At 63.7% G+C, this 23,882-nt stretch overlaps 10 protein-coding genes across 10 annotated transcripts in view; 4 read left to right on the top strand and 6 right to left on the bottom strand.

Moving 5' to 3' along the window:
• Positions 1–27: 27 nt before the first annotated feature.
• On the top strand, positions 28–1,129 carry AMSG_10344 (uncharacterized protein; the record flags this gene model as incomplete). The annotated part of the gene is made up of 2 exons (XM_013898351.1): positions 28–52; positions 109–1,129. 2 exons carry the CDS (start codon positions 28–30, stop codon positions 1,092–1,094), a joined length of 1,011 nt encoding a protein of 336 aa, XP_013753805.1. The 3' UTR covers positions 1,095–1,129.
• Positions 1,130–1,176: 47 nt separating this feature from the next.
• On the bottom strand, positions 1,177–3,415 carry AMSG_10343 (ATP-dependent RNA helicase eIF4A; the record flags this gene model as incomplete). The annotated part of the gene is made up of 2 exons (XM_013898350.1): positions 3,171–3,415; positions 1,177–2,386 (listed from the first exon to the last, which is right to left on the bottom strand). The coding sequence occupies exons 1-2, from the start codon at positions 3,257–3,259 to the stop codon at positions 1,177–1,179; spliced, it is 1,299 nt and encodes a 432-aa protein (XP_013753804.1). The 5' UTR covers positions 3,260–3,415.
• A 175-nt stretch (positions 3,416–3,590) lies between these two features.
• Positions 3,591–6,391, bottom strand: AMSG_12346 (uncharacterized protein; the record flags this gene model as incomplete). The annotated part of the gene is made up of 2 exons (XM_013898375.1): positions 3,591–4,095; positions 5,485–6,391. The coding sequence occupies 2 exons, from the start codon at positions 6,389–6,391 to the stop codon at positions 3,689–3,691; spliced, it is 1,314 nt and encodes a 437-aa protein (XP_013753829.1). The 3' UTR covers positions 3,591–3,688.
• A 605-nt stretch (positions 6,392–6,996) lies between these two features.
• AMSG_10340 (uncharacterized protein) lies at positions 6,997–9,132 on the top strand. Its single transcript, XM_013898349.1, has 2 exons — positions 6,997–7,131; positions 7,463–9,132. The coding sequence occupies exons 1-2, from the start codon at positions 7,044–7,046 to the stop codon at positions 9,088–9,090; spliced, it is 1,716 nt and encodes a 571-aa protein (XP_013753803.1). The 5' UTR covers positions 6,997–7,043; the 3' UTR covers positions 9,091–9,132.
• A 727-nt stretch (positions 9,133–9,859) lies between these two features.
• On the bottom strand, positions 9,860–13,224 carry AMSG_10339 (uncharacterized protein; the record flags this gene model as incomplete). The annotated part of the gene is made up of 2 exons (XM_013898348.1): positions 11,635–13,224; positions 9,860–11,447 (listed from the first exon to the last, which is right to left on the bottom strand). The coding sequence occupies exons 1-2, from the start codon at positions 13,215–13,217 to the stop codon at positions 9,860–9,862; spliced, it is 3,171 nt and encodes a 1,056-aa protein (XP_013753802.1). The 5' UTR covers positions 13,218–13,224.
• Positions 13,225–14,327: 1,103 nt separating this feature from the next.
• AMSG_10338 (uncharacterized protein) lies at positions 14,328–15,807 on the top strand (the record flags this gene model as incomplete). Its single annotated transcript, XM_013898347.1, has 2 exons — positions 14,328–14,567; positions 14,678–15,807. The coding sequence occupies 2 exons, from the start codon at positions 14,328–14,330 to the stop codon at positions 15,533–15,535; spliced, it is 1,098 nt and encodes a 365-aa protein (XP_013753801.1). The 3' UTR covers positions 15,536–15,807.
• On the bottom strand, positions 15,618–17,849 carry AMSG_10337 (uncharacterized protein; the record flags this gene model as incomplete). Its single annotated transcript, XM_013898346.1, has 2 exons — positions 17,823–17,849; positions 15,618–17,199 (listed from the first exon to the last, which is right to left on the bottom strand). Exon 2 carries the CDS (start codon positions 16,944–16,946, stop codon positions 15,618–15,620), a length of 1,329 nt encoding a protein of 442 aa, XP_013753800.1. The 5' UTR covers positions 16,947–17,199; positions 17,823–17,849.
• A 545-nt stretch (positions 17,850–18,394) lies between these two features.
• On the top strand, positions 18,395–19,439 carry AMSG_10336 (uncharacterized protein). Its single transcript, XM_013898345.1, has one exon. It carries the CDS (start codon positions 18,516–18,518, stop codon positions 19,317–19,319), a length of 804 nt encoding a protein of 267 aa, XP_013753799.1. The 5' UTR covers positions 18,395–18,515; the 3' UTR covers positions 19,320–19,439.
• On the bottom strand, positions 19,348–20,456 carry AMSG_10335 (uncharacterized protein; the record flags this gene model as incomplete). Its single annotated transcript, XM_013898344.1, has 2 exons — positions 19,348–20,077; positions 20,431–20,456. 2 exons carry the CDS (start codon positions 20,454–20,456, stop codon positions 19,348–19,350), a joined length of 756 nt encoding a protein of 251 aa, XP_013753798.1.
• A 1,281-nt stretch (positions 20,457–21,737) lies between these two features.
• Positions 21,738–23,882, bottom strand: part of AMSG_10333 (phosphomevalonate kinase) — a gene marked incomplete at both ends in the record, with an annotated part of 2,658 nt that continues 513 nt past the window's right edge. The window contains one exon of the mRNA XM_013898343.1: positions 21,738–23,421. Within this exon, the coding sequence (XP_013753797.1) occupies positions 21,738–23,421 (1,684 nt within the window). The remainder of the gene's footprint in view (positions 23,422–23,882) is intronic.

Below are 23,882 nucleotides of genomic sequence, written 5' to 3'. Positions count from 1 at the left end.
AGGGGGGAGTTTGGTAACTTATTTTCGATGATCGGAATGGTTCCGGTACATGGTCATCGTCCTCGGCTGTGGACATGGCTATATGGCTGGCTGGCGGTCGATCAACAGCCGAGGCGCCGCGCAAGGGTGAGCTCTTCCGCCGTATTGTGCCGCGCAAGTTCATGCGGCTGGTGCAGACAGAGCACATGCGGGCGCTGGAGAACATGGGCGAGTACGAGGACGCCGTAGGTGGTGAGCTGTTTCCCGGGAGCGAGCCGCAGACGCCGATTCCGTATGCCGGTGGCGATGACGATGGGCGCCCGCTCCCGACGCTCGACGGGCCCGAGGTGTCGCCGGTGAGCGCTATGCGGGCAGCGACACCCGAAACGGCCGACCAGGAGGTTCCGCTTCTGGCCAACTCGTCGTCAGCTCGATACCGGCCCTCAGTCCGCGGCGGAGTGGGCGCGCCACAGGTGCCGGAGCGGGCCATGCGGCCGTCGACCGCGTCGTCGTTCATGTCGGTCTCGTCGTGCGGCTCGCTGCTCCGCGGGCCGGCCTCACCGGCGTCACCCATCGAGTCGTTCCTCGAGGGCGGCGAGCCGGACTTTGAGCCCCGCTACCTGCTCGTCGACATCCGGACCGAGGACGAGTACGCAGAGTGCCACCTCGACGGCGCAGTCCACTTTCCGGCAGCTCGCCTCTCCCGCTCGTGCAACGTCTTTACGCCAGAACTCCGCAGGTACAAGAACAAGACCGACTCGATCGTTATTGTCTACGATTCGGCCGAGAAGCGCGCGCCGCGCGTGGCGCAGCTCCTCTTTCAGCAGGGCTTCAACAACGTGGTCCTCCTTGTCGGCGGCCTCAAGGCCATGGCCGAGCAGTTCCCAGACATGATCCTCGGCACGCTCCCACCCGACGCCGTCCCGTCGCCGCCGCCTTCCGCCCGTCGTCGCCGCCGCCGCGACCGCGCGCCCGGCACCGCCTCAACCTCGGCCTCGCGCCTCGACGAGTCGTATGCCTCGTCGTACCTCTCCAACGCCTCGCGCCAGTCGGACCTGTCGCGCCTCCCGGGCTTTAACGCGCGCACCAAGGGCAACATCTCGGCATGGCACTAGCGCCCCCCTTGCATACACACGCACACACTCGCCCACGCAGCGAAAGAGCTTTGTTGTTTGTTAGAGTCCAGAGCACAGTGCCTTACGAGATGAGGTCGGCAACAGTGGCGGGCATCTCCTCGATCGAGGTCGAGTAGAAAGCCTCGAGGTCGCGCAGGATGCGGACGTCATCGTTGGTGACAAAGTTGATGGCGACACCCTTACGGCCGAAACGACCACCGCGGCCGATGCGGTGCACGTAGTTCTCGCGGTTCGACGGGAGGTCAAAGTTGATGACGAGCGAAACCTGCTGGACATCGATACCACGGGCGAGCAGATCGGTGGTGATGAGGACACGCGACGAGCCGGTGCGGAACTCCTGCATGATGAGGTCACGCTCGCGCTGCTCCATGTCACCGTGCATCGACGAGACGGTAAAGTCGCGCTCGGTCATCATGTTGGTGAGCCAGTCGACCTTGCGGCGGGTGTTGACGAAGATGACGGCCTGGGTGATGGTCAGCGTCTCGTACAGGTCGCAGAGCGTGTCGAGCTTCCACTCCTCGCGCTCGACGGCGACGTAGAACTGCTTGATACCCTCAAGGGTCAGCTCGTCGCGCTTGACGAGGATCCGGATCGGGTCGCGCATGAAGCGCTGCGTCACCTCGAGCACATCGAGCGGCATGGTGGCCGAGAGGAGGACAACCTGGACCTTGGACGGGAGCAGGCAGAAGATGTCATAGATCTGGTCCTTGAAGCCACGCGAGAGCATCTCATCAGCCTCATCGAGCACAAACATCTTGAGGTGGTCGACGCGGAGCGCGCGGCGGTTGATCATGTCGAACACACGGCCGGGCGTACCCACAATGATGTGGATGCCCTGCTCGAGCGTGCGCATGTCCTCGCGCACCAGCGTACCACCGATGCACGCGTGCACAGTCGTCGACATGTAGTCGCCCAGCGCGATCATCACCGACTGAATCTGCGTGGCAAGCTCGCGCGTCGGCGCGAGCACAAGAGCCTGCGTCTCGTTGAGCGAGGTGTCCACAGACTGGAGGATCGAGATCGTGAACGTCGCCGTCTTACCGGTACCGGACTGAGCCTGGGCAATGACGTCACGGCCAGTCAGAACCGGCACAATCGCGCGCTGCTGAATAGCAGACGGGCGCTCGAAACCGTAGGCGTAGATGCCACGGAGGAGGTTCTCCTGGAGGCCCATGTCGTCGAACGACTCGACAACCTCGAACCAGTTCGAGTCGATGTCGGCGTCGGTGATGTCACCCTGGATGCCCGACTCCACGGGCGGGTTGTCAATACTGTTGTACCGAGAGAGGGGGGGAGGGGGGGGAGGGGGGGGGGGGGGGGGATCGCGTGTGAGTCGTCCATCGCAATGTGCTTTCCTCCGCATGCGGTCGTCATGACCCTGCTCTCCTCCGCATGCGGTCGTCATGACCCTGCTTCTTCGCCTGCCTTCCTCGCCGCCACCAATTTGCCACCCACCGTGTTCCATAAACATGGCGCAAGGCGGGCGCAATGGCGGAGATGAGCTGAACAAGGCAGGAAAACGAGGTAGGTGCATAGTTCGACATGCGCTATGTCCATCCTGCTTCTTTTCCGCGTCAAAGGAAATACCGCAAGCCCGTTACGGGTTGAGGAAGCCCCTCAGGACCGGCCGACCGAGTCAGGATCCGAGCGAGGCTCGATCAATCCGACAGAGCGGGGCGGGGATGGCCGAGGGTGGTGTGGGGGAAGAAGAGGATATAGAGAGCGGGAAAGTGGGGTATGGGGATGATGGAGATGTGGCACAAGTCGTAGTTGATTTGCGCATGCTCGCAACAGCCGTAACACTCATGTAGCAGGTGCAGAACGGGTGTGGGGGACGGCTTGACGAACTCGCCATCCACCAAAAAAATGGCCGCATCCACAACCGGCTGTCCCCCCCCCTCCCCCCCGTGAGGGGTGGGGGGGGGGGGGGGGGGTTGACAGCTTTGCCACAGGTAGCGGGTATGGGCAAAGTTATGAGAGTACCAATACCAGAGGTACATGTGGTACTGGTAGAGGTTGGGAAAGATGTCAGGAGATGGTATGGAGGTAACGTACTGCTCGGTGTTGGCAGACATGATGGTAGTTTCGTAAAGCTTGGTTGTCTCTGTGAAAGAAGACGAGTGGTAGCAATTACCGCACGCCATTGTCGTTCAATCAATTGTATTGAATCATATGCTCAACCGCCTCGCTGTTTGGCCGTGCCTGTCTGCCGTGCCCCGAGCTGAGCAAAGCAGCTGGGCGAAGCAGGTCATACTGGAGCGAACGATTGATCCTGGCTACGCTTTCCAAACCCCGTCAGGTCGATGGTGCATGGACGGCGATAGAGCGCTGATGGGATGGTGGGTGGGCAGGACGCAGGCACGATGCGAGTGGTAGCGATGCGATGGAGAGGGGCAGACTGGAAGAGAGCCTCGTTCTCTTTCTCTCTCCAAGAGTCATCGAGCCCGTAGAGTCGCCGTTGAGCCGGCAGGCGGCAACCCAGATGTGGTGAAGGGACTCGCAAGCCAGGCGCGACGTCACGGTATGGTACCGTGTGGCGTGATACGGCGTGCGCATGTGGGACGGCGGCGCGATCAGAGGCGGAGCTTGAACTTGGAGACCTTGAGGACGCGGCGGATGGTGATCGAGGTACGGGTAGCGCGAGGGACGGTGTACGCCGGGGAAGCAGGGAGCGGGGCAGTTGCGGGCGGATGGAGGACAGTGGCAGCGGAGGGATGGGCGGCGCACCAAGCTGCGGCGTCGGCGTAGTTGTCGACAGTCTCGGGGCTTATGACGTCGTGCTCACGGGCGTCGATGCAGTGGAGGACATCGGTGTAGGCGGCATGGGCAAAGACAAGCAGCGAGCGCGGCGGGAGGAAAACAGCCGCAATCTGCTCCCGCGACACCTTGTCAAAGAACTGCATGACGATCGGCGCGCCCAGCGAGACAATTGCCACCTTGCCCTCGTACAGAGGCCCATCCTCATGGGCAGCAATGCCATCTCCGGCCGCGTACTCGTTGATCAGCGCGTGGTTGGCCGGTGAGTCGCAGAAGAGTGGCGACAACGATGATGATGATGATGATGATGATGATGGCGACGAGAGGCGTTGGCACAGATTTTTGAGCCAAGGCGGGAGAGCAAGGGGAATCATCCCCTTGGCCATGGGCGTACCACCCCATGACTGGACTCGCCTTCCGCGGACCTCCTTCCATCGCTTGCTCGGTACGGTGGTCACCTTGTGCAGGAGGAGTTCTTCCTCTGCCACACTCAACCATTCGTTGACCACACAGACCGTGGCGAGGCTGCCGCATGCGTGGTCCGTAGCCCACTCGGGAAGGCTGTCGGTGGCCATCGATGCAGGGTATGGGCCGAGTTGGGTGTGCGGCTGTGGGGGAAGAGGAGAGGAGATTGGCGAGATTTGCTTCAATTGTGTGTGTGGGGGGGGGGGGGGGAAGAGGGGGGAAGGGATGGGAATAAGGGCAGGCGGGAAAAAGGGATGGGGGGGTAGGGGTGGGAGTGGGGAGTGTGGGGAGGGGGAGGAGGGAGGGATACGGTCCGGTTAGTCCAAGTGGAGCAAGCTCCGATCGAGGAGGATCCCTGAAGCGATGGGAAAAGGGTCAGTCTGATCGACAGAGGACAAGAGACGTGCAGACCCTGAGGCTGGTGACGGACAGGCGGGCGGCGGAATAGAGAGCAGAAAGAGCGAGCTGTGTTCGTTGAGGATGACGTGGAGCGGTGAGAAAAGGTCGTGAAATAATTGGGGGCCACACACACACACAAAAATAAAGGTGGATTGTCGTGCCGACCATCTCCACGCTTCCTCGGACAGGAGCGTATGGAGAGGAAGGGCATCAGTGGAAAGAAGATATATTGTTTTGCTAGTCTACATGGTTATTCAGTAGCCAAGCGTTACGTCTCATCATGTACACCGCGACATCGAGAGCACGCTGAGCGCGCAGTCATCGATTTTTTGGGGGAAGTCGCAGCCGCGACAATCTCACCATCTCGAAAAAATAGCCCAACCCACAGCCCCTACACAGCCGCCGTCCGCAAGGACGCGCGTCTGTAGGGTATGCAGGCAAGGAGGGGAGGCATGGCGTGTGACGTACTCATTGGCTAGGGGGTCCACATGGGGTGGAGGAAGGAAGAAGAAAGGGGGGAGCGGACCGCACGGGGGCGGACCGGAGGCGAGAGTGGTGTGTGTGAAATGAAAACAATCGGTCCCGCAGCCGACAACGACGCGTTCGACTCGCCAAGGCGGACTCGATCCGATCCGACTTTGCGCTGCGATCGAGTCAAGGTTGGGTTCGGCGCGGTGCGGCCAGAGGTTGTGGGAATTGGCGGGCAGGCGGAGGGGTGACTACTGAATGACGTCTGAAGAGGTCGGACAGTAGATATGGCCGTCGACGGTCGGGTTGAGGGTGTGGACCTTGCGATCGGGCGGGAGGAACATGTTGTTCCAGAGGCCGATGGCAAAGGCCTTGTCACCAAACAGCGACGGGTGGAAGCAGTCCAGATCGGAGAGGTAGTCCTCGCCCATGGCTGGGATGTTCGCACGCTCGTTCTGTGGCTGGACGACGACCCAGGAGGTGGCCGGATCGAGCTTGGCCTGGAACTTGGCGACGACGGCGTGGGTAACGTTGTTGAAGGCAACGACGGCCTCGCCCATGGCGGCGCGGCCCTCCCAGCCGTACTTTTCCATGCATCCGCACTCGGACTGGACGATCTTGAAGATCTCGCGGCAGTAGGCCTTCTGCTGGCCGGCGACGTAGACGTCCGAGACGTTGAAGATGGTGAGGACCGAGACAAAGGTGCGCGGAAATGTGGCAAAGACCTTGTCGAGCACCGCCTCCATCTTGGCCTCGTACGCCGCAGCCTGCGCTGAGATGTTGCCGTGCTTGCACGCGCCGCAGATGTCGTTGGCGCCGATCCAGAGCGTGAGCAGCTTGTTCGAGTCTGCCAGCGACGTCGAGGCGTACTTGGTCTTGAACGTGTGCTCGAGATACTCGATCTGTGCCGGCACGTCTGAGATCTTTGCACCCGACACAGCAGCATTAAGCGCCTTGCCCTTTGTCAGCGGCAGGCTCGTTCCCGTCGCGGCGCCGACCACATGACTGTTGTACGTCTTGATAAAGTTGGCGACCGTCAGCGCGCCCTTGTTCCCGCCCATCGAGTACACATCGCCTCGCCACTCGAGAACATCGGCAGGAAAGACGCCACGCATGGCAAAGCCCGCCGTGATCGAATCTCCCAAAGCCATGACCACATCGACGTTGCCCGGGTGTAGGCTCCGCATGGACGCTGCCGGCGGTGGAGGCGTTTCCGGCCGCGTGCAGGTGAACGAGGGGAGCGGAGGCGGAGCCACCAAGGCATACGCACACATCAGCAAAAGTGTGAGGACCATACACGTCCTGCCTGCGTTCATCATGTTCGACGGGCTCACGGTCAGGTGCGTCACGTGTAGCGGCGAAAAACGGTCGAGCAGTCAAACGATTGTTTTGTCGTTGGGATGATCGTTGGTGGTTGGTGATGGTGGTGGTGGTGGTGATCGTTGTGGGGGTGATTGTTGGTGGTGATCGTTGTGGGGGTGATTGTTGGTGGTGATCGTTGGTGGTGATCGTTGCCATGTGATCATTCGTTACGATCATTTGTCAGTCAAACGATTGTTTTATCGTTGGGATGATCGTTGGTGGTTGGTGATGGTGGTGGTGGTGGTGATCGTTGTGGGGGTGATTGTTGGTGGTGATCGTTGTGGGGGTGATTGTTGGTGGTGATTGTTGGTGGTGATCGTTGCCATGTGATCATTCGTTACGATCATTTGTTGTTGAAATTATCGTTGGTGGTGCGGCGAGTGGCGGGCGGGCAGACAGTGAGCGGCAACGGACCAACGGCGGTGACACTCTTCTTTGCCGACGTGAGAGGACGGAAGCGGGAGAGCAACGGGAGGAATGAGCTCCCCTCTTGCCAACTTTGTCCATCTATTCCGCCATGCAGAGGCTGCAGAGGGCCTGTACCATGTCCGCAAGGTCACACGCGGTACGGACAAGAGTCGGGCCATGTCGACGTGCTCGGGGAGGGGGGGGGGGGAACAGGGGAGGGGACAGGGGAGGGGACAGGGGAGGGGACAGGGGAGGGGAGGATGGACCTCGTCATGGTACCTGTGGTCGTGGGTATAGCCATTGTCACTCACATTGAAATATCGTTGCATGCAATGGTGGTGGCACCACGAAATTGACTCGATCCGCACGCCCTATGGCCATCCTCCTCCTCGCGGCTTGCCGCCAACGGCATGGTTCGCGGACTCGGTCGCATCGCCCGTTGTGGCCTTGCCTGTCATCCGCACCGCCTTGGCCCGGCCCGTCCACAGGATCAAGAGGGGTGGGAGAGGAAGAGGTTCCGAGCGGCTCGCTCGCGTTCAACGCGGCGTACTCGTCGCTCACGCCCGCCACACGCCGGTCAACGCTGATGGGCTCCGAGGCCGATGTCGAAGCTCCGCAGGACGCCCATCTTCGCCCGACCAACACCATCCGCGCCATGGGCACCTCACACTGGGATCCGTCGCTCGAGGACGAGACGATCCGGCTGCACCCGCAGGGCGACGTCCGCGGCCCGCCGTCGGCGCTGAACTCGGCGGCATCGGCCATGGCGGCGATGCCAGGCGTGGGTGCTGGCGGTGGCTCGTCGCCGCCGCGGCGCGCTTCGCCATCGCGGTCCGGGCGGGCCAGCAGGCAGAGCCCACAGCGGGGCGGCGCTGGCGCCGGCGACAACGCCGATGGCGAGGGTCCCCGCGGCGAGAAGGACATCGCCGCGCTGCTGCTGGGCATGGCGGACGAGGTGCGGAGGAGCAAGGGCAAGCCCGCGAGGTCGCCGCTGAGGCGACGGAGGGAGGTGCCGCCCAGACTTGATCCACTGCCGCTGCTGCCGGCCGGCAAGAGCGGCGAGACCGCCACCGCCGGCCTCGCCCTCTCCGCCGGGCCAGCCTCGCCGGCAGGGTCGGGCGGAATGCGGAGCGCAGGCGGCAGCGCCAGCGTAGGCGGCAGCGCCAGCGCAAGCACCAACGCTGCCGTGCCCAAACGCGTGGCCATCACCGTCCGCACTTCGCTCAAGGACCATGCAGTGCTCGCCGACTCCTCGCTCCGGGCCGGGCTCTCCGGCAACGAGGCCAAGTCGTACTTTTCGCAGGGCATCCTCTACGACAACGAGGCGCAGTACGAAAAGGCGCTCGAGTGCTATCGCAAGTATCTCGCCGCGTGCCACCGCGCCGGCGACGTGCTCGGCGAGGCGCTTGCCTACAACCACATGGGCGTCGACTACCAGGTCCTCGGCGGCGAGAACTACAAGCTCGCCCTGCTCTGCCACGCCAAGCATGCCGAGATCGCCGACGAGGCCGGCCAGTTTATTGCGCAGCACAACATGGGCCTCTGTTACACTGCACTCGGACAAGACGACCTCGCTATCCAGCACTACGAGCGCGCTCTCGAGCTCGCCACATCCCTCCGCGACCCGTCAGGCGAGGCAATGGCCGCCGGCCAGCTCGGCGCCGCCCTCGGCCGCCTCTCGTCGCCCGAAGAGGGTGTGCGCTTCATCCAGCGCAGGGTCGAGCTCGCTGACGCGCTCGGCGACGTGCACGAAAAGGCGACCGCATACTCTCAGCTCGGCGACCTCTTTGCCGCCATCTCGGACGTCGAGTCGGCCATCCGCTACTACGCCGGCGCCGCAGACCTCCTCGCCGACGCCGACCGCCAGGCCGCAGCCAAGACCTACGCCGACCTCGGCCAATACGTCAACGACCAGGGCATGTACGACGAGGCCCAGCACTACTACGAGACCGCTATGCAGCTTGCCATCCGCGTCGATGATCCAGAGCTCGTCGCGCGCGCACGCTGTGGCGTCGGCATCGCCCTTGGCAACGCTGTCCTCGGCGATCATCTCGAACAGGTCAAGCGGGTCATCGTCGACACCACGCCGCTCCTGCACATCCAGCAAGGGCCGTGACTGTCACTCACTTGCGCACAATGGTAAACTCGCCAAAGTCAGCTGCCCCGCGCTTGCGGTACCGCTTCTGCGTGCACGACTCGATCCGCGACTTGGGCGAGCCCTTGGTCGCCAGCCAGCGAGCCCTGCAAGACAATCAAGTCGGGAAAGCAGGTGAGTGCGATGGACACCACAAGCAGTCTGGTGCAGGTAGATGGCAAGTAACATGGGGGCGTATCGAGCTAATTCTGACACGTACATCTTCTCCACAGCCTCGGCATCTCCTTGAACCTCACCAACCACCGTCCTCCGCGTCGTCCTGTTCCTACACCAGCCGACAAGGCCCAGCGCATCGGCTGTCTTTTTCGTCCACTTTCGGAAAAAACGCCCTGCACTTTGCCAAATACCTCAAAGCGAAGACAGTCGACGAGCGCTGCCGCTGCGAGTGAGTCCGAGCCCGAGCCACAGCGAGCGCTGCCGCTGTTGTCGTCGCCGCTACTGCTGCCGCACGAACTGGGGCTCGCCGGGCTGGCAGACTCACACAGTGCGCCTCTGGCAGACATGCTCAACGCGTCCCGGTCGGTGGTATGGTGCGGTGTGGGTAGCCGTTGCCCGCCGCCTCCAATCCCTGGAGACTCGGCGAGTCGATGTGAGCGGCGATTCGGCCTCGCGACGGTAGCCCGACAAGCCGATCACCTGCGCCTCGACCACCGACCGCCGTCATCCCCCAATCACCTGCGCCTCGACCACCGACCAACAACTCTCGACTGAAAACTGCACGATTTATCGGCTACTGCGGCGGGCCGAGCTGGCCGTCTGCGGTCACGCCCTGACCAAACACATCCCACTGCGCTCCGCGGTTGTCGTCCCACGTCATCACGATGGGGACCTCGCCGATCTCACCGAGTGGCGTCGCGATGGTCACAGCGTACTTTGACGAGGAAGCGTCCGAGACCGTGGCGTTCCACACGATGGTCGCGTCGCTATGAGCGTCGCCGATCCGCAGCAAGCGGAGCGTGTTGTACGGGTGGCCGGTCGAGTATCCGAGGAGGAGCGTCGAGCCCGATGGATAGGTGGTCAGCAGCGGCTGGTCGGCGTTGACCTGGGTGGTGGGCGCGAGCGGGACGATGGGCCAGCCAGCCGGCGACCACGGGCCCGACGACAGTGGCTTGCCGCCGTCCGTGACGTTAAAGGCCGAGACATAGATGCCGCGCTCGTCCTGTGCATGCGTTGCCGCCATGTACACCACGTACACCACGCCGCGCTCGGAATCGTAGGCCGGGATCGGCACCAAGTACGACAGCGCCGAAGAGTCGGCGACAGGCACGCCGCCGGGAGTGAAGAGCACCTTGCCCGACGCGTCGACCATCTGCCAGAACGCCTCAAAGGTGTTGTGCGGAGTAGTGACAAACCATGCGAGGACCACCTCGGACGCCGGCCCGATACGGAGCTGCGGGTACACGCCTGACGCCATTTGACTCGCCGAGTAGATGGTGATGGGCGCGTCGCCCCAGAGCGGCTTGCCGCTCTTCCAGTCGTAGGCCGCCATCTGGAGCCAGTGGTCCTTGTGCCGACGGGTATCCTTCATCCACGCCACCACAAACATCGGCTGCCCGTCGTTAGCCATGCCGGCGACGACCGAGAGCATGCCGGGCTCCTCGGGCGAGTTGGCGTACACGCACACGCCGCCAAAGGGCCAGCCCATGGCACCGCCGGCGGAAATCCGCTGCGCGCGGATACAGGTATGCTCGTGCCCGTTACGCTGAAAGTGCGGCCAGACCACCATCCACTCATCGGCGCCGTCAGCCCGCTGCACCACCCTCGGCTGCGGCTCAAAGTCGTCGTTGTCCGACAGCAACAGGCCGTATCGGCCCCACGGCGTCGTTCCGTTGGCCTCCAGCCGGGTCAGCACCACGTTCTCGTACTTGTGCGCCTCAACACGAGCCGAGCTGTCATCGCCAGCATCATCAACACCGTTGCTAGGCCGCACAGCATCATCCTGGTCACCGCGATGGCGACGATCGTTAAAAGCGACGACAACGGCGCCGCCCGCCTCAGACTTGGTGTCGTAGCCCCAGAGCGCCGGGCCTTGGTCCTCTGCCGCGAGCAGCGTTCCCGTCTTCCCGTTCATCCGCATGCCGTCCTTGTCGACCCGCTGGACTCTAAGGACGTAACGGGCGAGAGCGTCATCGAGTTCAAAAAAAGTAGTCCAGAACGAACCCCCTAACGCCGGGACAGTCACCGGGCCAACCTGTTCCAGAGCCACCGACGACGGAGCAAGCGGTGTGTTTGTCGAGGGCGAGGGCGACCACTGGGCAGAGCTGGCAGTGGCGAGGAGTACAAGGAGAAGGAGAAGGAGAGTGGCGAGACCGTAGGCGCTGTGGTCGAATACATGGACACGCCCTCCTCGCCAAATCATGCTGCCTGTACTCGTGCGGGAGTCAGGTGGGCGCACACACCAAAGCTCATCCCGCGGAAGCGTCACTCGGCGCACGGCTCAAAGTAGGAGCGCAAACACAGACGGCGCGCAGAGGGCGCATTGAGGAAGGGAACAGCGTTCACTACTAGAGAATCTTCTTGGCGGCCTCGCGCTCCCGCTTCATCTCCTTCCACGTCTTGGAGTTGAGGAGCGAGGCGTAGTGCGATGAGGCAGGCCGGCTGGAGAAGGCCCCGATGCGGGCAAGCGGCGAGATGGCGGCGCCGGGCTTCTGGGCCTCGCGGCCGTAGTTGGGAGCAGCCCACTCGGTGTAGCCTGGCACAGACGCCGACCGGCGCACCACGTTGAGACGGATCTTGAGCGAGCCGGAAGACTCGGTCTCGAATCCGAGCTTGTTGAGCGGGGTCCCAGCCTCATGGCTCGACGGGACTGCGGCGTGGCCAAACTCGGCGAGCTCGGGCGAGCCGCCGATAAAGTACGACTGCAGCTGCTGCCGGACCGACAGTGCAGGCTTCCACGTCGGAACCTCGAGCATGTAGTGTCCCGGCCGCGCAGGGAGGTCGACGTGTGCGTAGCCCTCGAGCCGGTTACGCTCCCACCAGTCGTAGGACGCGACCTTGAGCAGCAGCCGCGGCATGGCCGGCACCTCGGTGTGGTCGTCCGGCGAGAGCGGCTCGCCGTCGGGCCCGAGCCGCGCCGCCGGTGGGCGCCACTCAAACTGCGCCTCGAGCGGGAGGCCAAACATGGCTGTAGGAATGGTTGCCTGCGTCGACCGCCCGTCAGGCAGCCCGGCAGCGGCCGCACTCACCCGCCGAACCTGCGCCAGCTGGGTCACTCCCTCCAGCACGGGCTTGCCGCCCCGGCCCGACCCGGCCTGCAGCGGGCGGGCGCTCCAGCACGAGTCGTCGACCTCGAACGCGTACTGCACGTACAGCGCCTCGCCGGTAAACTCGGCGCCCGACACAATCTCGCCCGTCACCACGTACAACACGTGCGACGCCGGTGGCGACGGCTCGAAGAACCGGCCCACCGCCGCGTTGTGCCGCGTCTCATCATCCGCCGCCTCGGCCTGTGCCGCCTTGTACTGCTCGATCACTTCGTCCGCGCCCATCGCGCTGGCCGAAGCGTTGGTCACCTCGACCACGTACCGCTCGTTGCCCACAAGCACCTCGCGCGCCACGCCAAAGCCTGGCGTCACCTCGAGCATCCTGGCCTGCGCATACCACGCCAACCTGGCGACAATAAACGGCTCTGCCCCGCCCTGTCCGGGCGGCGTGAACAGAATCCGCATCTCCTCCGGCACCTCGTCCACCAGATGCTTGCCTGCCACATCGGCGTCGTGGCCATCGACCTGCCCCGCCTTTGCTTCAACCACAGCTGCCACCAACGGCGAGACAGCTGTCACCTCTGCACTCTTTCCCGCTTCTGCTCTTGAGCTTGACGCCGGCGTACGACCATCGACCGCCACACCACCTCCAGCCCCCGCAGCAGACTTGTTCGCCGACCTTGCCTTTGCATCCGACTCTGCCTGGACAGCTTTTGAATGAGCTGCCAGCTGCGAGCGAGTGACGAGCGGTCGTGTCTCTGCCTCCAAACTCATCGGCGCATCATTCTCCGTCACCACCATGAACCGATCCATGTCATCTCCGTCCACCAGTGCGTTCCACCGTGCCCGCGCAGAGTACTCGGTCCGTCCGCCCGTTGCTCCCATCGATCCCAAGCCAGCCCCAGCCCCAGCCCCAGCTCCTGTGCTTGTGCCTGTGCCTGTGTTTGTGCCTGTGCCTGCCCCAGCTCCAGCTCCAGCTCTGGCTCCGGCCCAGCTCCGCCTCCGGCTTTGGGTGCGAGTCCGGCTGGCTGACCGACAACGCCTTGTACGACACGGAAGGAGAGGATGAGGTGGAGAGCGGGTCAGGCGAGTGGTACGCCACAGTCCGTCCGATACCAAGCATCGTGAGGGACATACCACACGACAGTGCTCCTCCTTGATGTGGTGAGTGAGAGAGTCGTGTGCCCCAATGCTCGTAATGCCCGTACCTACACCCATCCCCCCCTCCCCCCCCGTCTTAGCCAAACTCCGGCGCCAAAATCAAAACCCTTTGAATCCGTCGTCTGTCGCTTGTTCACACCACTTTCCGCGCCATTTTTTTTGGCGCCAACGGTTGGGGGGGGTTTTTGAAGGTACCCTGAAGTCCTCGTACGCATGCAGCTAGAGTAGGAGAGGATATCTGGAGTGTTGAGGGCAGAGAAGGAGGACGTAGTAGATGAGGAAGGAGGGCGATGTAGGTGGCGTGTCGCGGAGAGAGGGAGGGAGGAAGACAGCGCGATGGCTTGGCCGGTTGCGTCGTATTTTTGATCAGTGATCGCGTTCATGATTGCAGGCATGACCAGCTGGGACTTGTCTGCACTGATGATTGGGCGGTGGTCGGCACTCAGATCGCATCCAAGTAGTGCACACACCCATCCAGATCATAGATCTACCCAATCGTGGGCGCATCACGTTGTCCATCAGCAAGTGGTGCACTATACCTTGCCGGCCGCCCGATGAGCCGACGCCAACTCGATAGCTCCCCGTCTCCCGCCGCTCAACCCACTTCTCAACCTCTCCGCCCCTCCATCTTCCAGTCCCTCTGCCAATTCCTCCAGCGAGTTATCTACCTGTCAATCGATCGGTCGGTGCGTCGGTTGGCCGATCGGTCGGCCAGTCGATCGGTCTGTCGGTTCTTCGGCTCGTCGGTTCGTCGGCTGACAGCCTGCCCGATTGGCCCACCCGCCAGCACCACGACCGCGACCACGACCACGTCTCGGACCACCTCTCACGACCATGACGACCCATGAGCTTGAAGCGACTGGTGACGTGGAGAACCACGTGAGGGTCATCCACCGGCAGCTGCACCGACTGGGCATCCCCATCCCTCTCTCCTCCACCGGCGGCGGTGGCAGTGGCAGTGGCAGCAGCGGCGGCGGCGGCGGTGGCGGTGGCGGTGGCGGTAGCGGTGGCGGTGATGATGGCGGAGGGCTGGCGAGTGGCTCGCCTGCGGTGGTGCTGCCTATCTTGGGACACGTGCTCACCAGATGGTCACCACGTGTGACGCGAAAGCTGGCCAACGATGGATTTGTGTTGGGCGGATTGACCGACGGCGCCTTGGCGCCTTTTTGGACGCACTCTTCAAGCTCGGACGGAGTCTCTTGGGCATTCGGCCTCGGCTCTCTGCGGCACAGTTTTTTGCGCCGGGCTTTGTAGAGCACAAGCTGCTCTTCCTTCGCGCCATCCTTGATGCCATTGTCCAGATGGACGCTGATCTTGCAAGAGACGCCGGCGAGCTACCGTTGACAAAGCTCCGCCAGCCGCGTCGTCGGCGCATCGTCGCTGCTCCGGAGCTGGCTCGATCTGCTGATCCGCATCCGGATGCCATTGCTTATCCTCCGCTGCCGGCTGCCGAGGTCGTTGCTCACGCCACGCGCCATGAGGCGACTACAGGCCATGGGTCCGAGGTCGCAGCACGGGCAGCGTTCGCCAGCGTCGAGCTACAGGTGGCGGGCGACGAGCCCGTGGCCCCGCGGCAGGCGCCGCCACCCACTCCCGTCACCCCGCCGCGGCTCCAAGAAGTCCCACCATCCCCGCCGCCCGAAGCGGGCACCGCCGATCCGGACGCTGCCGATGCGGGCACCGACCGGTACTCGGTCCAGCGGCTGCTGGCGACGCTTGTAGGGCACGTTGATAGCCTTTCCGACCGGTTCGGCCAGCTGGAGCAGCGGGTCGACTCGGCACTGGACAACGTGCTTGCCCGCGTGTCCATGGTCGAGGGTCGAGTGGCGCGGTTGGAAGAAGTGCGCGCCATCGAGGGCGAGGCGAGCCCACGGAGGGCGCCGGCGCCATCGCCGGCGCCGGCGCTGGCGACGACGGCTCCTCTACCGGCACAGTCCGAGCCGCCACGATCGGGCGCCATGCTTGCGGCGCTGCAGGCGCGATACGAGGAGCGGCAACGCGTGCTGAACGCGTGCAAGACCTCGCTCTCGCCTCGAAAGTGATCATTGGAGCGGGTGTTTACAAATATAGAGTGGCCACCTCCTTGTAGCCTGTTGCGGAGCGTAGACCTCGCGCCAAGCGAGCTTACTGCTTGAGAAAAGTGCCGAGCCATGTGATAATGGACAGGAGGAAGGCGAGCGGCCGGTCGGTCATGCAGCTCGAGAACTCTTGCGAGTTTGGGATGGAGCGGAGCATGTCCGGAGTAATGACGCCGGCGTCGCCCGGGCCAACGACGCCGCGGACCCCGCCGCGGTTCTCGATCTCGTCGGCGATCTTGGTGAGGAGGTGGTTGGTCAGCCGCACAATAGCCTCCTGTTGGAGCTGGCTCCACTGCGAGGAGGAGTGCTTGTCGCGGGTGACAGCTTCGGCGTTGAGCGCCTTGGCTCGCTTGGCCGGCGGCTCGTTATCGGCCGGCGGCCGCACGTGTGAGACACCTCCGGTCGAGGGCGGCGACATGAAAGGCACGCTGTTGGACATGGTGCCCAGCACCGACGGCGATGGAAGCGATAGCGGTGCGTTGCCGTCGGCCGGCAGCATCGCGCCCGGCGCGGCACCAGCGAGCGGGTCGCCGAGCTCAATCGGCGAGAGACCGGAAAGGTTGGAATCGCCAAACAGCGCCGGCGTCTGGATAAACGGCGAGAGGGTGGCGAGCGCAGCAGGATCAGCAACCACCATGTTCATAACGTCCGAGGTCAGCAGCTCGGCCACGTCATCAGAGAGCAACGAATCCGAGGTTGACGGCGGTGGCGCCATGGCAGACGGCAACGAGATCGGAGTCTTCGCGTCACGGGATGGGCTAGGCATCCCGACGTCGACTACGAGGTCCAATTCGTTGTCGGCGTCGTGCTTGCCGGTGGGCGACGGCCCGCCGGGTGAAGACGACTCGGATGAGCCCGTGCCGGCCTTAGGCACTGACATCTCGTTCTCCAGCTGCGGCGAGTCATCGAGCTCGTCGATGGACGAGCCCTTTGCCGTCGCCATGCGGTCTGACGAGTTCTTACTCGACTCGGACGGGAGGATCGAGTCGACGAGCGAGGAGATGGCTGAAGTCAGTGGGAGTGACACCATCGAATTGCTGGCGAGGGCAGCACCAGTCCGCGGCGAGAGCAACGCACTCGAGTTTCTCCCCATGGCGACTTCACCGGCGGTGACTGCGGCACGGAGCGGGTTCTGGCCCTTGAACACAGCAGCAAGAAAGGTGGCGGTGACGACCGCCACCGACCGCATCAGCGCCGATTCCTTCTGCAGCTTGCGGATCTCGCTCCACATGACCTTGTTCGAGTCGTGAAGCGCAGTGACGGTGTCCGAGTTGGTCGCCCTGGCCGTTGTGCTCGTGCTCACCTGGGAATGGGCCAGCTGTTTCTTGAGGTTGGCGATCTCGGCCTCGAGCTCCTGCTGCTTGGCTTGCATCATCTCGATCTCTTTAGCCTGCTCGTCGCGGGCCTTGTTTCGCTTCTTGCTGCTCTTCTTGTCAAAGGCCTTGCGCTTGACATTGGCCAGCTCGGCTGCGCCATCGCGGAAAAAGTGCGGATGCGAGTATGTGTTGTTCGCCTCGCGCCGGAATGAGTAGAACGAGAGCTGACGGAGGAAGGACGAGAAGTTGTTGTGCCGAAAGACCGACGGGAGGACAACCTCACAAAACTCGGTTAGCTTCTCGATAACAAAGCTGCATCGGACGAGGACGGTTGATGGGTGAGTGGGGAGAGGGGAGAGGGGGGGAGGAGGAGGAGGGCCAAAAAAATAATCACACGTGCGGGCAATTACCTCCAATTAATGCCCGCAGCAAGTCGATCACACGTGCGGAACTTTGACGCTTCGTGTGACTATGCCTTCCCCAAGGGCGGTGGAGTGGCGCCAACAGAGGCCACAGTGCCAAATGCGCACCAAACAAAGACACATGGTGCTTCATGACTATGCCTAGTATCGCTTGGTCTGACCGTAGCCGGCAGAGGGTGGTGGGTTTGCGACCGAGAGACCGAACAGTGACGCTGCGGGCCGAGTGCGAGGCAAACCTTCGCGAAGGGTCAGCGTGCCCCAATCTGACCGCTTCGGTTATTGACTGCGGAGCCAAGAGTGCGCATGCCGAGGGCGCCATGGCTATGGGGGAGGGCATGGTATGGGGACACCAGTAGCAACGCTGGCATGTGCATTGACAGGATGATATTGGCTCTGTGTCTGTGGGGGGGGAGCAAGGGGGGTGGCCGCGTGGCCAAAAAATTGGGCCACCCCTTGTTCGGCCATACGACGACATGGACGGATTCTCATGAGGCCTGTCCGAATACAACGTACGACTTGCCGTCATCTGTCCAATGGACGATATCATCGTGCTCTCCGCCCTGGAGAAGGGCAAACAACCTCGGTGGGAACAATGCGCGCACCATGGCTGGGAGAGAAGTGGCTGGCAGGTCCGCTGTGGTCCTCGGTGGGTCGCGGTTTTCGTCCGAGCGGAGAACCGTTTGCGTGACAAGCGGGATAATGCTACCTGTCAACCGACCATGCTCATGTCGCTTGTGCCTCCAAACGACTCACACGCACCTGACACACTCCAGGGATGTGGGTTGGGGGGGGGGGTGTACACCGCCATCTGCTCCTGTCTAGCTGTTGCTCCTCGACCGCTTTCTGGTACGTAAATTGGCTACGTGGCTATGCGGACGAGGTCAACGGCAGTCAACGGTATCTGCTCGACAGCGCCGAAGCCACCCCCCTGCCACCGCCATGCATGCACATGACGCTGCGGGGTATCTCGACACCACCCAGCGAATGCCCGCCGAGTTGCGTCTGTCAACCTGGCCGGCCACTAGCTCCAATCACCAATCACCCACCATCGTTCACCATCGCCCACCTGCTGTTGCAGGCTCCTCCTGCCTCCAGCGTCAATCCTTCGCCGTTGCTCACCATCGTTGAGCCGCCCGCCGACCGTTTGTCTGTTTCGGCACGGGACGGGCAGGCGGCAGCACTTCACACACTCGCACGCTCTCCAGCATGGACCCCCGGGCACTCCTCAAGGACCTTCAATCACACACGCTCTCGCTCACGCATGAAGTGGCACCTGAGCGGACGGTGACGTACGCCATTGATGACTCGCACGAGCTGGTCATCCACGAGGACGACTCGGGCGGCGTGGCGACGGTGGTGTGGCAGGCCGTCCTCGTCCAGTGCCGGTACATGCTGCGTCATGGCCTGGGCAAGCCTGGTGGAGCTTGCCTCGAGCTCGCCAAAGGCACCGTTGTCGAGCTCGGCGCAGGCACGGGCTTTGTTGGCCTCTTTATGGCAAAGTACCTCGCAGGTGGAGACGTGGCCGAGTCGGACAGAGTCCTCGACCAGGTCTACCTCACCGACATCGATGCGCCAAAGGTCATGGCCGTCCTCGACGCCAACGTGGCCGCAAACGGCGTCGCCGACGTCTGTACCGTCGCTCCGCTAGATTGGCGCGCGCCCGAAGAGTGGTCGCACACATCGAGCGAGGCCGCCGACGGCAAGCCGGTCCCGGCCCACATTGTCGTCTGCGAGTGCGTGTACAATGGCTACTTCCACGAAGCCCTCCTCGCCTCGCTACGCCATCTCGCCGGCAGTGAGACCCTTATTCACATCTGCTTTGCTGAGCGCAACCCCGAGGGCGAGGCGGCCTTCTTTGTCCGCGCCGCAGAGCTCGGCTTTGAGGTCACCAAGATTGCCGACGACATTGTCGACGCCTGCAAGTCGTCCAACGACGCCATCGGCGACAACGAGGCCCCGGTCTATCTGTACATGCTGCAAAAGGCGTCGACGCCGCCTGCTGCATCGTAAACGTTCATGCCTACACCTGCCGCCGGCCTCATGTCCGCCGGCGTGTCGTGCACGCCTGCCGCGGCCGGCGCGGGTTCTTGTGCCGGGCCCGCGCCCGCACTCCCTTGCGCGCCCCGCGGGTTGCCACTGCGTTGCCCTGCGCCAGCGCTGCCCGCGTTTGCGCCTTTTGCTCTCGCGGCGACAGCGCCCGCTGGTTCTGCGCCAGCAGCTCCAGTTTGCGCTCGACCAGCGCCGCCATCTCGGCATTGGGCATGACCACCACGGCCTGCTCTGCCTCGGCATCGCCGCGCGAAGCATCCGCCCCAACGGCTGTCTCGGCCGCGGCCGCGGCCGCGGCTCCATAGCCCATGCCTAAGCCCGAGCCTGAGCCTGAGCCCGAGCCCGAGCCCGAGCCCGAGTCGGACCGCATGAGCGTCGCCGGAAAGTGGACGGCGTTGACGTCGTACTCGCGGTGCTCGACGACCACAAACGAAATCGACGACGAGCCAGCCGAGGCCACCGACGCTACCTCGCTGCCATCGCCACCATCAACGGGAGCATGGTTCTCGTTGCCGTCATCGTCGTCATCGTCATCATCGTCATCATCGTCATCATCGTCATCATAGACCTCGTCAGCCAAGGCAGCCTGTGGCGGAGCAGCAAAGAGCGCCGCCGGGTTCGGCAGCAACGACGGCCACCACCATGAGCTCGACTCGCTCACCACCTCCTGCTGCTGCCCAAGCTCGGCCTCGGTGGCCTCAACTTGAATCCATTCATCACTGGAGGAACCATCCGCCTTGGGCGAGGCGGAGGCGGGCGAGGGCGTTGTTCCATTCGAAGGTTCGTGAGCCATGTCGCGCTCAACTTTCAGGTGTTCCTGAAAAAGCTCGTTCCACACGCGTGGGCGGTAGACGATGCAGCCGTAGGCGACGGGTTGGGCAAGAGATGCACAGCCAATGTGCACACGCGCAACAGGTAGACGGGATCCGGAGCGGTTGGTCAAAGTCTGACGTCCGCTGGCTGGAGCTACGGCGTGGAGTGAGGTATGGCTCCGGCTTGAGTCTGCCGAACTTGCTGCCGAAAGCGCGCGCTTCTTCCGTTTGTTGGTCAATTCGCTCGCCAACGCTGCTACCGGAGCAGGGCGAGGCTTCTTTCCATTCGGTTCGGCACAGGAGTTCTTCTTTTTCGGTGGAGGCAGCGCCTTTCCATTCGAGACGGCAGCCAGAGCACCACAAAACCGCGCGACGCACAGCATGATCTCCACCGTTTTGATTTGCTCCACACGATCACTGTCGACTACGACAGCGAGCACCAGAGCAGCAAGCACATCTACTCATGTCGGACCCTGCAGCGATCTACGCTGAGCTCTTTCCCGAGAAGACCATGTCCAAGCGCGAGCGGAAGAAGCAGCGTGCGCGTGCGCGTGAGCGTGCGCGCCAGGCCAAGCGCAACGCGGCGCGCCAGGCGGCGGCGGCTGAGAATGCCACCGACGCCGCGCCGAAGAAGGTGCGCATGATCCCTGCACTTGACGTCATCGCCCGCATCCGGTGGGACGCGGCGCTCAGTGATGACGCCTGGATCCTCGGCTACGAGGACCGGTTCACCGGCATCCAGGAGGTGACGCTTCAGCAGTGGGACGAGGGTCTCGACCACGGCCTCGGCTCCATCCCCTCGCATCGCATCCGCTACTTTTCGCGCAACGGGACCATTGTCTGGGATCGCCGCACTCGCAAGGCTCTTGCACCGTTTGACGCACCCGCGCCTGCAGCTGCTGCGCCTCTCGCCGCGTAACCCTTAACGCTACGATCTTTCGGACGCGTTGTCGCTCGTCCCAAAGTGAACAACTCGATGATGCTTGACTTTCAGGTCACTGGCCGACGCTGCGCGACGCCTGCTTGGCCTGCGGCTCGACGCTCGTCCCGGCGACGCCGTTGTGTGCGACGTGGGCGACGATCTCGCTGTTCTCGCGTGGTAGGACTCGATCGAGTGCCGTTTCCTGGCAAACTGCTCTCGTCTTCCAGACTCAACGACGTCGCGCAAGCGGAATCGTTCCTCTGCAGCGGCTGCGCGTCATCACCACTATCCCCAACAAGCCGCTCTGCGATGCGGCTGCCTCGCCTGCCGGAAGCTTCATGGTAAGCGATCGCGGCCGCGGACCGTTTGCGCCGCGCGCGGCGTCCATCTCTGCATCGCCGCCAGTGTTCTGTTGCAGCCCACCAGTGGCCACAGCAGCCATAAACACAGTGTACTACTCTTTTACCGCGATTGATGGACGCTGCGACGTCTGTGGAGCGTCGCGGAGCGCGGCTTGCGCGATGGACAAATACGTCCATTCCGTACTGTAAAGGTGTGAGCGCGCGGCGGTGACGGGTCATTCAAGAGGCGCGGCACTGATAAACGCCCAGCTTCGCAAGTCCTCACAGGACGTAGCTATACTGCTCACAGCCGCGAGACAGCGCCGAGCGGAGCGAGGATGTTGGTGCCGGCGGCGGCGGCGGCGACCGCGGCGGCGGCGGTGGATTGCATGTCGCGGGCAACGCCGCCGCGGGCATCCTCGTCGAGGACAAGCGGGCAGACGTTAAAACCGCCGCGGGCCCAGGCGTCTTCCATGGTGCGCCGGGTGGCATCACCGAGGACAAGAGCAAAAACGGCGTCAAAGCCGCCGGCGCCAGGCACGCCGGCAAAGAGCACGCCGGGCTGTGCCATGGTAGCGTCGATGAGCGCCGTCTGTGCCGGCGGCTCGACTGGCACGCCCGTTGCCTCGGTCACCTCGCGCAGCAGCGCCCGCACAGCCTGGAACTCGCTCCGCAACCGGAGCGCAAGCAGCGCCAGCGGCGCAGCCTCACCGCCGACGTCGCTGCCGTCGGCCGCCCATGCCGCCAGTGGCTGTGCGGCCGCATGGGCAACGAGCGCGTCGTAGGCCTGCGGCGAAGCGGTGGCAGCCGCTGCCAGCTCGCCCAGCGTCCCCTCCACCGCCGCGTTCGCGGCGCCGAGTGCGTCCCACACCTGGCGAGCCGCGCCCCCGTCATCGCCGTCACGCCACGCCAGGATACGCCGGACCATACCGGGCGTCTTGGATCCGACGCCGCAGTCGCCGAGCACGAGGTGCATGTGCTGCGGCAGTGTCCACGGTTCGACCACGGCGTCGAGCGCCGGGCCGTGGTTGGCAAAGATGCCCGCGTCGTAGACGCCGAGCCACGCCGCACCCGCACCACCACATCCGGCCTCGCCCAGAGCCTCGGAGAGGCCCGCCAGCCGCTCCGGCGAGAACCGCGTGTACTTTTGCGAGCCGTAGGTGGCCGACGAGACGTCAAAGCCCGAGCCGATCTTGCCTTGCGCGGCGCAGTGCGCAGCCTGGGCCAGGTAGTGCACCCGGTCCTTGGCGGCCCGCACCGCAGTGGCGTCGGCTCCTGCAGGCGGCTCGGCAGGCGCGTGCACGTCTGCAGACACAATCCGCGGCAGCGCCAGCGCGCCCGTGTGCTCCAGCACTGCCGCCACCAGCGCCGTGATCAGCGCCGCCGACGAGCCGAGGCCGGTCTTCACTAGATCCTTGCTCAGGTCCAGAGCCAGGAACGGCGGCAGCGCCGCCAGCGAGTCCGCCGTCAGTGGCAGGCCACGATCATGCAGCAGTTCCCGCTGCGAGTAAAAGTCGTTGTCGCCCACGAGCACAAGCTCGACCTCGCCCATGCCTGCCAGCCGCTCCCGCGCCGCCTCGGTCACCCCGTCCGCCCCACAGCACACATAACCGAGCGCGTACGCCAGCGCCGTCCCCACATAAGGGTTCGGCCCAGGGGAGCCATCATCGCCATCGCCATCGCCATCGCCGTCTGCGCGCGAAAATTGGTACTTGCCCAACCCGAGGCTCTGCCACGCGTATCGGCGCACTTCGCCAAATTGCGGCGAGCGAACCACAAAGTTTGTCGTCCAGCCATCGGCAGCCGTCGTCGCCGTCGAGTCTGCCGCGGTGGTGGCGGCGGTGGTGGTGGTGGCTGAGACGTAGAAGCGGGCCGAGACGCCAGCAGTCATGCCCGTGTGCGGGCGCTCAAGGACGAGGTAGCCACCGGTGAGAAGGACCTTGCCCGGGGCAGACACTACCGTAGTTGCTGCCATGTTGTTGCTTTTGCTGCGCCGAGTCAAGTCTGTCTGCTCTCTATGTCCTATGTCCCTGTCTGCTGTCCGAGGGGAGCAGGGAGGGGAGGGGTCCACAGGCTGGCAGTCGACCACCACCCAGCCATCACCCAGCCACCACCCAGCCATCACCCAGCCATCACCCAGCCATCACCCAGCCACCACCCAGCCATCACCCAGCCATCACCCAGCCATCACCCAGCCATCACCCAGCCATCACCCAGCCATCACCCAGCCATCACCCAGCCATCACCCAGCCACCACCCAGCCATCATCCAGCCATCACCAAGCCACCACCCAGCCATCACCCAGCCATCACCTAGCCATCAACCAGCTGTCACTCATGCAGCATGCACCTATCGCCAAGCCAGCACCCAGCTAACATGCAAGCACCAACTAGCGATCAAGCAGCCATCATGGTGCTAGATCAAGCTAGAGAGCGGGAATCGCCTTGAG

Source organism: Thecamonas trahens (genome assembly GCF_000142905.1).
Source record: "Thecamonas trahens ATCC 50062 unplaced genomic scaffold supercont1.56, whole genome shotgun sequence".
In the NCBI taxonomy this organism is placed as follows: domain Eukaryota; order Apusomonadida; family Apusomonadidae; genus Thecamonas; species Thecamonas trahens.
The sequence above is the reverse complement of the archived record's forward strand: the minus strand, read 5'-3'. Positions and strand labels throughout refer to the sequence as shown.

What these genes read in the sequence shown, in the direction of transcription:
- AMSG_10340 (XM_013898349.1), top strand. Translation starts at nt 7,044, where the DNA reads ATGAGCTCCCCTCTTGCCAACTTTGTCCATCTATTCCGCCATGCAGAG. An exon ending in TGTCCGCAAGGTCACACGCG is followed by an intron (nt 7,132 to 7,462) that starts GTACGGACAAGA and finishes GCCCGTCCACAG; the next exon opens with GATCAAGAGGGGTGGGAGAG.
- AMSG_10336 (XM_013898345.1), top strand. Translation starts at nt 18,516, where the DNA reads ATGGACCCCCGGGCACTCCTCAAGGACCTTCAATCACACACGCTCTCG.